Here is a 14,793-nt window from a genome sequence, read left to right on the forward strand (position 1 = left end):
TCTTGAGTTGTTCAGTAACTTCATGGATCTATAGGGATCTCCACTGTTTACATGGGTTGAAGTGGAAGATCTTTATTGGCCTGCTAAAAATATGAGACCACAACCCTACTGAACAACTTCGAGAACTTCAAGTACAAGACTATAATCAGTTGAATGAAAGACTCTCTACAAGCCCAAATCTAGTGGAACATCTTCCCAAAAAAGTAGTGGCTAGATGTTCTGTGCCTGGAGATTGCGTGAAGGTTGGAAGTTGTGTGAAAAAAAACACATCTGGCTGGTGTACTTTGGAAAATGCAGTACATTAGAGTGTATATACAGTCAATTCGAGTAAAAAATCGAACCTTAGCAACTCATATTCCTCTTACAGAACATCTGATCTGGCCAGCTAATTGACATTCAGCTGGGTGTGTGTCTTGACTTGATTTGGTTAAGAAGTAGGAACTGATTAATAAATCATGGCTGATAGGTGCTGCTTGTTAAATCTCTTCAGGGTCCAGTTTCATCATGCTTTTTCAGAGCTGAGTAACATAAAACCCAGTAGACCAGAGCCGGTGGTTATGCTTCCACAGACTTTTCCTTAGATAACCTCCAGGAAAACACACACATACATATCCCAAAGCCCAGGGCTGAGCCTGCAGGTAGCCAGTGCACAGGAAGCAACATTTCTACACCATTAGCAATATTCTGCATGATTAGTAGGGGGAACAGGAAGTCAGCTGCTCCTGATTTCTTTTTCTATCACACAAGGTTACACATGAAATTCCTCTCCATGTTAACTTGTTTAAGTTTTTAGATAACATTTTTTAAATGAATTTTCTAATTACATTGATTCGTATAACACAATTTACATATTGAAACCTGATACCTTCATATCAAAACGTTTTAAGTGGATGTTTGTGTTGTGCTTCGAATAATGAACATCGTCTCAAAGCAGATTTACTCAGATAATGTGGTAATAATAAATGTATATGTTCTTTATAAGTGTAAGTTTGTCCCTGGTGTCAACTGTGGCAAAGAAAAACTCCCCGAGACGGCATAAGAGAGAAACCTAAAGAGGAACCAGGCTCAAGAGGGAAATCCGTCCTCATCTGGGTTGCACCAAATGTCCATTTATTACAGATAAACAATGTTGTATCAGGATAATTCCCGATAGTTCGTTTCTCCAAACGTTGAAATACTTTGACATGCCTCTTGAAAAAGTTCCCAAAGCTGATTTCCAGTAGATGGAGAATTCTTTACGATCATCCCATAGCAGTGGGGGTGCAGTGCAGTGACTGACCAGGCCATTCCAGACGACTGTTAAAGAACTTGAACGTACACGGGTCAGATGGAATTGCATGGCATGAGTTGAAGTATGGAATGTTAGCCATGTTGGTTCAGAATTCCTTTCACTTTCCAGAGTCTCCAACCTCCAAAATAACTCAAAACACCTCCATGTTTGACCGTGGGAGTGAGGCAGTCTGCTAACATCTCTTCTGGTTTCCATCTTACACATGTTCTATTAGAGGAACTAATAGAGAACTTTTTTCCTTCAGTCACTGTCCATTTCTTGTGTTTTCCACTCTTACCAAGTTCGTTGAATCGAAATGGAAAAACCATGTGTCTCTCAAAAACCATAAAAGACCACTAAAGGTACATTTATTGTTAAAATAATGAAATTACCTAATGTTATATAGAAACTAAAAGGAACATTAATGTGTCTTTCAAAAACAATAAAAAACGTTTAACTTTTTCGTTAAAAGAACTTTTCGGAGAGAACTTCGGAGATGTTTTCAAATTATTTTTTAAAGGTCATTATCTACATTGTGAAAAGAGAACATCTTTTTAAAAATAAAAAAAAAGGACATGCAATGTCAAAATATAGTAGATTTAAAAACTGCAGTTTGTGTTTTGTTTTGAATCATTTCGCTTTTTCTTTCTAAAGCAACTGAATTCTAAACATCGCCGCACTTCCAGGGACCTTGAACGTATTTTAAAAAATTGTAATAAATAAATTGAGCTAGAAAAAAAGAACTTTGCGACATAATGAAGACAACGGTACCTCGACGGGAGCGGCATTGCTGGCTTTCATGAACATCAGCGTGTGTCCGGTAATCGGGACCCGGCCCCGAGGTTCCAGTGGCTTTGTCTCGATCGAGCTGCAATCTACGTGAAGCGATGCGGCGTTCTGCTGCACGCTCAGAGCTACTTTGTGCCAGCGCTGGTCCTTCAGAGACTCCACTCCTTCTCCGCTGAACACACACCCTGTTGTGGAGGCATCCTGACCTGCAGAGGATGTCCGCAGTGCCAAAGTGCCCTCTGGCCCGTTCAGGTCCAGCGAGAGCTATGTAAAAAGAAGGGGACATAAAAAATATAATAATAAAACACCTCCATTTCACGTTCAGACTGAATAACAGTTAAGGAGAAGTTCTAGCTCATTAGCATCGGAGGTCTTTAAGCTTTAATTATCAGCGAGGCGATAAATGGGCACCTGTTGTTTTACTTCACACGACGAGGTTTAATGAAAGGCCTGTCTGGGAATTAATGGCGAATGCTGACGCGAAAGATAGAGCAGGAACCAGCAACCTGGATCCGAGTCATAGAAAAGGCACATTGTGATGAATTGTCACCAACAGAAGCTGAAGGTAACGATTTGTCTCGGCCGTTGATTTAACACCATTTTTAAAAGTGAAAGTATTTACAATAACGCATACGGGGCCATATCTCAACACCGAATACGTACATAAATACAATAGGTGACTGGTATGGGATTTATTTCAAACAGTTTTGTGCTTCGTCCCTCAGTGGGCTTCATTCGTGCAGCTGAGAACCCTCAGGGCAATCGCACTCAGAGTTGGTGGGGTGGTCCCCATCTGGTCCCATGTGAACTCTAGAATAGTGGCACGAGTTCTGAGAGAAAGTGTTTTGACCCTCAATTGACTCTGACTGCATGAAGTGAACCAAGTGTTTTGTGAGTGTGGTTTTTGGAGATTCAAACCACAAGGTTCAACCAGAGCTACAGCTGTAGAGACTGAGAACAAAAAAAAAGGAACACTAGATTTGACAGACTACTGTATATGGACAAGTTTGTGGATTAAACATCCGACTTCCCATTTTCTGATGAATGTTATGTTCCACTAAATATTGGTTGAAGATTTGTACTTTTTCAGGGCTTTAAAGATAAGTGGGCTATTTACTTTGGGAAACTTTCTTTAAATATATCTGGAATGTAAGGAATCCGGGGTCATTGTTCAGGGTCAGCCATGATACAGCACCCCTGGAGCACACAGGGCTAAGTGCTTTGCTCAAGGGCCCAACAGTGGCAGTTTGGCGATACCGCGGCTTGAACCACCAACCTTCCAATCAGAGCCTTGAACACTGAACTACCACTTCTCCTGTCTGAATTAGTGTCCAATCAAGATCTTCCATTCTAGCCCATGTAAACCATAGAGCTGGATTTGTGCACAAGACCATTCCAATGCTGGAACAAGATTAAGTTTCCTAGTTTAAAGGAAAAATTTTATACTAACGCATCTAAAGACACTCTATACAAGTGTGTACCTTCAATTTGTATAGATATACATCAAATATATGATATTTATATAAAGTATCTAGTTATTTCTTTAGCACAAACTCTTTAGAGTTTCTTTCTATATTTCCGAAACTTTCCATGGGAAATTTGCTGGGGAATCTTGAAAATACACCAAGTTAGATATTTTCCAGGAATTTATGGGAATACATTAACAGTTTGGAGAAACTATATTTTGGTTGGTAATTTTTTTTAGAATGACATTTTTTTGGTACTTTTATTTGGTATCATTTTGTTGCACAACAGCTTCCACACAGCACAAGTTTTAAACATAAATGTATTGAATATTCATGTAATTTACATGAATATTCGCCAAATTATTCGTAAAAATAATTTTTTTTTACATTTATTTTGTGTAGGATTTAAGAAATGATCTGTTATGTTATGGAGGAATGTACAATGCATGGGGGGGCATGGCCTCAGTGGCCATGTGATTGAATGTACAGGGTAGAAATTGTTGTTCGAAATCTGGTTGTTTGAACTAAAATGATCCTGCAACTTTTTAACTACATTTCTGTTTATTCCAATAAATTCCAGTTAATTTGCATATTTTCCTGTTTATTCCTATGAAAAGTTACCTAGAAATTCCTAGAATTTTGCAACTCTAGTCCTGAGGTTTTTTTTATATGTCTGCACACAATTAGAGTACATGCTATAGCAACTATAAACATCATCCTCTTTCCTGAAGACCTTCTTGTAGTGGAAAACATACCATTACAAAGCACTGGAAAGTGGAAACTCCTTACATAAATGGAAACAAAGATTCATAATGATTTGCTTCCCTTTTGTGCCTTTTGTGATCTTATATTTGAATCATTTATCCGGATTATTATGGTGATCACATCACAATCTTCTGGGAAACAATATAAAGAAAATAATCCTATTAAAACATAATTACAAGCATTTGTACGATCATTGAGAATGAATGTTTACTGATTACACAAATTTATGGTCGCTCCGACTCCGGAATCGACCAACCAGGATCACGTCTGACGAGGTTAAATAATTGATGTTACCCATCATCTTGCGATTTATATGCAAACTGTGCCCGGACTCGTCTTCTTCAAAAAAAAAAAGATTGAAGAAATAGGATTCTGTACCTGTGGGTACCCTTGGCCGTCAGATATCTGGAAAAGGTAGACGTTATCCCTCAGAGCCTTGGCCTTCAGCAGCAGGGTGAAGACCAGTGTGAACTCCTCAGGCAGCCCATGTGGAAACACTTGACTGTGAAGAGATTGGATGGAAAGCGATTACACTCATACGGCTACAGAATTGCATCAGCGGGGTTTTTTTTTTTTCCTTCTTCCTCCAGTGTTTGGCTGCTCAAAAGAGGGTGACCTCTGACCCTAGTTTTCATAAGAAACACAAGTTTGGTCCACCTCGTGTCTATTCCTATTGCTGTATGCGACTTTATAGGTCATGCCTAGCTACACTGTGAGAATGTGTTTGCTGTAGCAAACACACTTTTTCTTACAATCACAGTAAACTCGAGCTCAGTACATGGGTCACGGGGTGAGGGAATGCATAAATAAGTGCACACACACACACACACACACACACACACACACACACAGTGGGTAACCAGAAAACACAGGCAAGTACCATCACATGGAAGTCAGGCAGCTGGTTCATGTCTTTACAGCAGACAAGTATGACAGTGATTTACAACACACTGAAGGAATCCAAGGAAATAACAGAGTAGCTGCCAACCGAGGTCTCTTTTTTTTTTTTTTTTTTTTTTTAAAACACACACAGAAAGAAACGGTGTGATTTTTCATTTTCCAAAACTTTTGTTTGTTGACACTATTATTCCTTTATGACCCCTTTCAGACTTCCTTTTGCACCCAGATGTACAGACAAACAAATATATTTTTCTCTATCCATCTGTGTCTCTCTGTTCTTTTTTTCTCAAACACACACACACACACACACACACACACACACACATACACACACACAACTCCAGAATTAAACAAGCGAAAGTCAGGGAGAAATGACACGAAAGGGTAGCACCTTTATGACAGTCTGCGATAACGAAAAAAAGAAAAGAAAGTAGTCACGCACAAAAGGGGCCAAAATTCAAGCGAACCACTTGTTTATAATCAGCCTGAAAGTCCAAAGAAAAAGAAAAAGAAAAAGTAAAAAGAAAAGAGTGGGTGGTGGGGAAAGAAAGTCAAACGGCGGTAAATTAATGCAGGCTGTATCCTGTGTAAGGTAAACACGTCTGACAGTATGAATTGTGAACACAAGCTCTCCAAGGCCCTGTCTAGAAGACAAGGTGGATTTTGAGTGTGTGTGTGTGTGTGTGTGTGTGTGTGTGTGTGTGTGTGTGTGTGTGTGTGTGTGTGTGTGTGTGTGTGCATGAGTGTTGAGAGAGAGAGAAAGCGAGAGATAAAGCGAGAGGTCAGCTTTTAAATGGAAAAGACATCTAAGGCTGTGAAAAATCCATCCTGATTGAGAGACAGCCTAATAGCTAAAAGAGTGTGTGAGTGTGTGCAAGTGTGTGTGTGTGTGTGTATATGTGTACGTCTACCTGTCAAGCGTCCGTCTGCAGCTAGGGATTTCATATAGTGTCAAACGTCAGCCTACTTGAGTTTTGTGTAAATTTCCCCGCAGCTTTCGCACACCCCTCAACCCTCTGCGTTCTGTAGCCTCGCTGTAAAAGATGGCATCTTGATAAAGCACTCTGTCGTCCAACGACGTTAAGGGCACACGAGGACCAAACGCTCGCTTTGACAATCTGTGTGAAAAACATACTTTCTGCCTTCAAGAGAAAACAGCAACCCGAACGCACTTTCGCCGTTATTGTGAAGAAAGTCTAAATCGCAGCAGACTGGTAACGAATCGCAATTTCGCGTAGGATGTGGTACGTCGTGTGACCATGTGACCCGGTTGTATATAAATGTAAATGAAAGAATTCAGTCATATTTGTAAAAGGTGCACTAGGGAAAGTGGGTAGATCACTGGTTAAGACATTGGACTTGGATCAGAAAGTCATGAGTTTAAATCGCAACCAATACCAATCTTCCATTGCTGGGCCATTCAGCAAGGCCCCTCAACCCCCCTTCATCTGCTCACTTGTAAGTCTCTCTGGATAAGGGTGTCTCCCAAATGCCATAAATGTAAATCATGGGTATGGTCTGAAACATTTGATTTCATTACCTATACCTGTTTATATTTTATTCAGGAAAAAAAAAAAAAAAAACGTGTCACGACGATGGTAGCTATATGGAAAAAATTTGTATTGTATGATTTTCGCACAGCGTTTGTACCTTTTTGGACAATATGTTGGGCCGATGCATAAAATGTACACATCTCCCACCTGGCACGACACCAGCGCTCGCCAGAGTTCAGTTGTTTTGGATTTGGAGCGTGTATTTTTTGAGTGTTATTGGTGTTTCAAATCCCAATTTTCCATGCGCCTGCACAGGCACATGCGTATATATATATATATATATATATATATATATATATATATATATATATATATATATATACTGTATAGTTTATACATTACGGTAGTTTAATAAGCTCTGTTTTGCTTAATTATATACTGTAATATTTGAATTATTAACAAATTACAGTATTCTATTCCAGACTGATCTACCATTCTTTAAGAATCCAGAGTAGGCTAGGCATTTCTCGACTTCGAATTTTGATGGGGAACGCATCTCCATCGTAAGTACCTGTATTGTTACCTGTAATCTTAAAGTAAAGTACCTGTAATCTTGTTGTGAATTACATTTCTAAAATGGGATTAGAATTTGCTGTCACTGTACAGTAGTTTGTATCAGTATACATCTATTGTCCTATACACAGCATCTATCCAGTCTAAAAACTCCAATGTAATGACCCATTTATAACTGACTAGGCTGACCATGCCAGCTAACATAATTCAAGTGGGTATAGCATGCTAGTTTGTTAGTTAGGTTGCAAATCTGCAGCTATAGTTTGACCCAGGAGGGTGAACAACAATTAACCTTTGAGTCACAATAACAAATGGCTAAAAAAAGTTGAGATTGGTGCAGCTCTAACTGGTGAAAAGTTCAAGGGGGTAAATACTTACGTAAGGCACTTCAAGACATTGAGACAGCGTTGATTAATGATGTGGCTAGTGCTCTACTTGTATACTCGTTTTATCCAAACTAACTTACAAGAACGATAGAAGACCAATCACAAGACTTTCACTCAATCGGTCTCTTCCGGGGAGGGGGGGGGGGCTCATTGTCCTGGAATTTGAACGGTCGCTCATGCAGGTCGTCAACAGACAAAAAAGGTGGGCGCTGAGGGTTAACTGGTGAGTGGGCTGTAGAAAATTGTAGTATAATTGGTTCTTCAAAGCTCTGCTTCAAACTCTATGAGTTCATATGTAATACTGAATAAATACCACGCTCTGATCGATCGCACCAATGACTAACCATCATGGAATAAGTAAAAAATATTGCAATATATAATATTATCTTCAGGATATTTTATTTGTGGTTAATGAATCAGCAAACTGCTTAGCATTAGTCATACATATTGGAACAAACGTATGCCGAACATTGACAAATTTTTTTGCAAACTGAGAGAAGAACAATAAAGAATATGGCTTAGGTCATGGCTAAGGAAAGGAGACCCACTTGGGAGGCTAATTTTGCTAAATATAGCTTAAAGGAAGCATTCATTAGCATAGGGCTAGCCAAAGAGTAAGTCTAGACAAAGTACTGGTATTCCGTTTAGCTCTTTTTCCCTCCATTGTATTCAGTTTTTAGCTCCAATTCACAATAAATTATTTCATGTAGGATTATTATTAGCTAGTCAGTAGACATACGTAGGTCAACAGCCATCTTTGAAACTCTCCCACCATACAACGTTTGTCATATTTTACCCCAGGTAGCCAAAAAGCGTACACAGACGCGAGGACATTACACAGACGGAATGATGTTTCCAGGCGGAAATGTCTCCGTTATATAAGTATATTTACATAAAAACATGTCATTACTTCAACTTTTATATTCTGGTCCTCCGTATATTTACAAGTCGCACAATTAAGTCTCAATGCTTCTTCCACCACTTCGGACCATTAGGCAACAGGTTGTTATTTAATAGTGGACCTGGCTGATGTTACATATGTTATAATTGTCAACGATATGTTGTTCCTTGTTACCTTTATAACAAAAAAAAATTAATTAGGACACAATACAAGCCAATGGTTGTTTCCTGAATCGGTAATCCTGTCCACCGAAACCAGAAAGCCCCCTCAAGCCACTAAATCCTGATGATTATTTTTAATGATGTTGAGTGCCTGAACATAGCCGAGAATGTGTGGATTTTTCGTACAACTTGTCCTGCTGAACCACTGTACCATATGTAATGATGTGCTATACCATTAGTGTGCATTTATCTTTATAAAACCATGGAAAAAAACTTGATTTCGGCAGTGACCATATGAGGACATCTCATTAACATTTACATTTATAGCAGACATTCTTATCCAGAGCCACTCACAAATGAGCAGTTGAGGGTAAAGGGCCTTGCACAAGGGCCCAGCAGTACAGATTGGTGGTGACCACTGTAAACACTGCAAGATCACGTGACCTAATATGTCAATGATCATTAACAATTGGATCACAATGTCTTATATAAATTTCACCTTTCCCAGCACTTGTCTTTTCCACGTTTTTTGGAATTGTTCATGCTCCTCATCATCATGCTAAGGTTTCCTCGATGCTTTGTGTTTTATTTCTTTGTTTTGTGTTTTTGAATACTACTAGAATTATAGTGGACTCCTAAAGTGGACCATAAGATTCATATGTGATCCTTTTTGTCCACATTTAGTCCCGATTATTTGCTCTTATAGTGACTTTTACTCATCTGGGACGATGTTCCATCAGATTCTGGAGGTGATTTGAGATTTCAGCTACAGCTACGAGGGAGTTAGTAAAGTCAGGCCACTAAAGATCTTCGCAGCTCGGAAAAATTCACAGGTTTTCATTTGAAACACAACTAACATTATTTACAAAGGTTCCCTAGTGGTCTAGTGGTTAGGATGCGGTCAGGGAACCAACCCCAGCCACTTTCAGTGCCGGTCCCAAGCTCGGATAAATGGGGAGGGTTGCGTTAGGAAGGGCATCCAGCGTAAAAACATCAAATCAAACGTGCGGAGGATCCGCTGTAGCGGCCCCTAACGGGGGAAGCCGAAATAAAGTTATTTACAAAGGTACCATATGGACTGCAGGGGTGCATCCAAAATTTGCGGATTCTCAGAACTCGCGGGGGGTCTCAGAACGTAGCCTCTGTGACTTCCGGGGACCACTGTAGTTGCGTTTACCAAGCCAAATTTTAGATACGTATCCCAAGGCCTGCTGTGTTGCACTTCGCATGGCCTATTTGGTGCATCTCGAAATTGCCAGATTCGTTCGAACTCATTAAATAAAAACGGTACTTGACTGCGATTGTCGGTATGCTTTTTCATGAGAACTTCAGCAGATCGCCTCAGAATTCGACATCTGACTCAATACCATAGCCGAAGTAATAAACATTCACTTTCACACTCTCTTTCTCTCTCATCTCCATATTTATTTATGACTGCCTGAAAGCTTTCTCACAAAAGTCAGCCAAGGGCTAGTCGTCATCATACCCCAATAAACTGTCAGATCGCACGCTCTGATATCCACTGACCAAAACGGGAAAAAATAAGGCAGGAGGGAGGTTTCTAGCTGAAACTCTGTGTCCTCAAAACATCTTCACCTTCCAGCGATAGCGCTTTCCTGGAATTCTAACAGCATGAGATATACATGACAGATTGAAGGTGATGATGCGTCTAAAAGAGCATGACAGCGTTTCATCCGTGGCCAACGTTTTAATCTCCTTTTATTGTTTTGTCTCAAAATTACGTTTAAAACAAAAACGATTATGCGCATTATGGGAGATTTAACGCTGTTGTCTGGATCTGCAGCAATGACTTTTTTCTGTGTTATAATTACGCACTATATTGGCAAAGGTTTGTGGACACCTGACCATAAAATGTCCTTTTTAATCCCATTCTACATTCAGGATGGTTAAAATAACCTCCACTTTTCTGGGAAGATGTTCTAGATTTTAGAGTTTTGGAGATTTGCGCTCATTCCCCCACAAGTTGCGTTAGTGAAATCAGTAAATCAGCTTCCCAAATTCATCCCAATTGGGTTGAGGTTAAAGCTCTAGAGTAGGAGATCTTCCCCTCCAACACATGCTACAGCAAACTGAAGACAATTGTGTGCCCCCAAATCTTTGGTAACAGTTCAGAGAACCACTCAAAACACCTCGATCAACTCGTTGCGGTTAGCACAGTTAGTCTCGAAGTGTGCATGGAAGACTTTCTTTTTACATTTTTTAACCATCCCATGGTGGCCCCGGACCTTTCAGCTAGTAAAGATAATACTATACATTCTACAAGCAGTAGTGTAAATTTATTTTAATAAATCAGGACATTCAAGCTTTGAACCTCTAATCACAAACAAATACACAATGTTTTATCTTTATTCAAAGTAACATATTCTCGTATAGTTACATCCCCAAAGTGTCCTCTCAGTCATCAAACATAAACTAAATGGTTTTTAGGTCTTTCTTTATGCCAATTCAAGTGCACGCATGGTCCAAAAAAGCTGCAGCCCATAAAATGTATTGAATTGTACCGTGGTTTATGGTCACACCAAAAAAGAAAAAATGATGGCTCTTTAATATTATTGTTAATAAAACATTTTACCACCCTGGGCTGTGGAGAGAGCTAAGTAAGCATGCCAGTCTGATTTTCAGAAGTACAATATTGGAAGGAGTGCAGCTGAGTCAATCTCCAGATGGTTGTCCCAGTGCTTGAATATTTTTTCCATGCTTTAGGGCCAAAGTTCTTAATCAACATCTAGCTGTCATGGCCAGGTTTAAAACTCAGACAGGCTTGTGCTGGCGTGTTTTATTACTGTGGAAGTTATGTACATGTACAGCTGTGCTCGCAATTGATGAGTGAAAGAGAGAAGAAAAAAAAAGCGAATGACAAAAACAGACAAACGCAAACGCTGCCCTTTTGGAAATGCATCGACTGATGTTACAGCAGTTGCTTTTATTGGCTAGTGAATGCTAACTCCTAGAAACTAGCCAAGGAATCGCATAATGTTTTATGGAGAGAAAGAGAGAGAGATAGAAAGACAAAGAGACAGAGAGAGAGATTAAAGGCTTACTCAGTGGGCTGGATGAGGCGAACTTTTCCCAGGCGTAGGACGACAGGCCCCCGCGGGTTACGTATCTTCTTCACATCACTGTTCTTCATCAGGGAAAAGCGCCGCACCAGATTGAAACCTGCGAATCAATTGATCAATTCATTAAACATCCAGCAGGCTAATCAATCAGCAGGCTGCCGCACGACAGCCACCATGCAGTGTGTCACTGACGGAGTTCAAGTGGAGCAGAAAAGCCTTTAATGTAGGGATTTTGTCTTTAGGTGATCTTGCCCTGATCTCTTCGTGAGTTAATGACTCTCTCTCTCTTCAGAAATTCTCCACAAGAGAACAAAATGTACATTTTCAAATGCATCACATGACGTTTGTAGGTTCTCAGACAGTCAAAGTGCTTGATGAAGTACTAAGAGTGCCAAAACTTTCTTTCTTTCTTTTCTTTCTTTCTAATTCATTATAAACCCTATCACAATAGTGATAGGAAACACTGTCTACAGTCAGCTACATCATTCGAACTTATATTTTACTTTTCCCTACTATTTTCTAATAACATTTTGTTTATTCTAATATTCTTTCAAATATTACCAAAATAAATACATATTAAATAAATTATATATATTAGGGCTGTCAATCGATCAAAACATTTCATCGTGATTTATCCCAACTTAATCGCACATTTGTATCTGTTCTAAATGTACCTTAAATTAATATTTTTGACGTTTTTAATTCTCTAATCAACATGGACATGAACGAATATTGATGCTTTATGCAAATGTATGTTTATTATTCATAAAACCGAACTCAACATTGAGCATGAATACAAAATATTCTTGTAAATGTTTTAAAGTAATTACGGTGATTAAATGATGTAAATCATCAGGAGGCCAAACGCAACTTTTGAGCTATGTTTCCACACGGACGTTGTTTAGTGATTAAGAATAATTTTCTGGTGGAGTTTATTGTATTTCTTTATCAAAGTAAAAAAAGAACGTCGTTAATAAAGGTTTTGCGTTAAAGCATGTATAAATAAAACTGTCAAATCTGTCAAAAACTGTTGACAGATTGACAACTCTTGATTTGAGTCAGACTGAGACAAGGAGAGAAGATGTTAGCAGACTGCCTCACCCCCCACACTCAAACATGGAGGTGAAAGCTTAATGATTTTAGTTTTTTGGAGCAGAAAAGGTTAAAGTCTTAGTCCAAGTGAATGGAACCAACATGGTAACCAATTCATACATTAACACCATGTAATTCTGTCTGAAGACGATGAGCTTCGTCCGCTGTGGCGACCCCTAACGGAGAAGCCGAAAGAAAGATTGATGGGCATTATATTTGAACAAATTTGCCCATTGTTTGTACAGCAAGCTTTATATCACCTATAGTTTAAGCCAGTTATAAGCCCCCCTTAAAAACATCATAGTAATGTAGTTAAATAGTAATTGAATACATTACCAACTTAATACTGCAAGCAATAATATAAAGGCAACAAAAAACTCACTAAAGATTTGTACGATTACTCGAGGCTAATACGTAAATTATAAATTGCATATTGGGTGAACAAAAATGTAATATTAATAATAATAATAATAATAATAATAATAATAATAATAATAATAAATAAATAAACTATGTGTATAAGCATACTTCAGATTCCTTAAAAGCTGTGTCTGGATTGTATTCTGCTGGTTGTAAACTGTATAAAAAAGTAGTAGGCCATTGTGAAATATATTCACTGTTGACTAAGCTAGCTTTCCTAGCTCTGAGCATTTCAATAGCCTTTTTTTTTTATGTCAAAATGCAACAGAAAAATACAGGCAACGAAAACAAAATTGAGGAGCTAATAAATAATCTCACAATTTGTACATTTCCAAAATATCCCGTTTGACCTGATTGTAAAAGGTTGCTTCACTCCAGTCTTTACCCTCGACTATTTTGCTGCTAATATATTTCAGTAATTTTATCATCACAGAGAGGCCCTGCAGGCTAAAATTTATGTTTCCAACTTCAATTAGAGAGAAATACAATATATGTATGCCTTGTCTGGAGTTTAAAAAGCCAGAATCGCATTTCATTAGTATTCATTAACACCAAAGCCATTGCTAATTAGCTGAAAACTGCAGATTTGTGAGTTACAACATCATTTACACCAAGCCATCATGTGTAAAGGGCTAAGCTACATTATGCTCATCAAATGCAGTTAGCAGCCTAAAAAGACTAACAGAATATTATGCTAATATTATAAAGTGTCGATGGGAGATTTTTAATTATGCAGGATATTATGTATAATAAACCAAAATCTATGCTAAGAAACCATTCATGCTAAGTCATATACTGTACTAGAACACTTTTTAGACATAACTATTGGGAAATTTGACTTTTTCAAACGTATGTGGTTCTTCCCCAAACTGTTACAACAAACTATGGAGGCACCCAGTTGTATAGAACGACTTTGGATGTTGGAACATAAAATTATTCCTTTAAATTCATAGACCCAGAAGCTCCAGCTCCATGAAATTATGGTTTACTTGGGTTGGAGTGGAAGATCTCCCGCTATAGAGCTCTGAACTCAACCCTATTGAACCCAATTGGGATGAATGTGAATGCTGACCGCACCCCTGGACTCCTTACCGTAAAAAACATCACAGATCTCCACTTGAAAATCTGGTGGAACTGGGATCTCAGTATAATATAACAGCAACCGTGGACTAAATGCGAAATGGGATGTTTAAAAAGACACGTATATTATAATGGCCAAACTTTTGTCCATAATTTGTCAGCAAAAATCAGCATCGTAACCCTGCCTTAAATGAAACCCCATAACCTGGCCCACCGTACAGTACCTGTGATGTTGTGTCTGGCTGTCTGAGAAAACCTCCAGTCTTCAACCTGCATAGATGGACACTGCACACCTATTGAAAGAAAACATACATAAAATGAGACAGACCAAAAAAAAAAAGAACAGACAGACAGACACCCGTGCAATGTCCTGAACTTTCTATGATAAAAGTTTTCCTGTGGAAGTCTCTAGCTAAG

The 14,793-nt window shown here is 38.7% G+C and overlaps 1 protein-coding gene across 4 annotated transcripts in view; it reads right to left on the reverse strand.

Annotated features, from left to right (window-relative positions):
* The window catches only part of col16a1 (collagen, type XVI, alpha 1), a 102,421-nt gene that overhangs the window by 68,251 nt on the left and 19,377 nt on the right, over window positions 1–14,793 (reverse strand). For all 4 annotated transcript variants that reach the window (XM_083543199.1, XM_083543197.1, XM_083543198.1 and 1 more), the window contains exons 3-6: window positions 14,601–14,669; window positions 11,767–11,884; window positions 4,669–4,792; window positions 2,042–2,323 (exon numbers count right to left, since the gene is read on the reverse strand). In XM_083543199.1, coding sequence (XP_083399325.1) covers window positions 2,042–2,323; window positions 4,669–4,792; window positions 11,767–11,884; window positions 14,601–14,669 — 593 coding nt within the window. The remainder of the gene's footprint in view (window positions 1–2,041; window positions 2,324–4,668; window positions 4,793–11,766; window positions 11,885–14,600; window positions 14,670–14,793) is intronic.

The sequence above is a fragment of the Silurus aristotelis genome (assembly GCF_946808225.1).
Source record: "Silurus aristotelis genome assembly, chromosome: 6".
Taxonomy (NCBI): Eukaryota; Metazoa; Chordata; class Actinopteri; order Siluriformes; family Siluridae; genus Silurus; species Silurus aristotelis.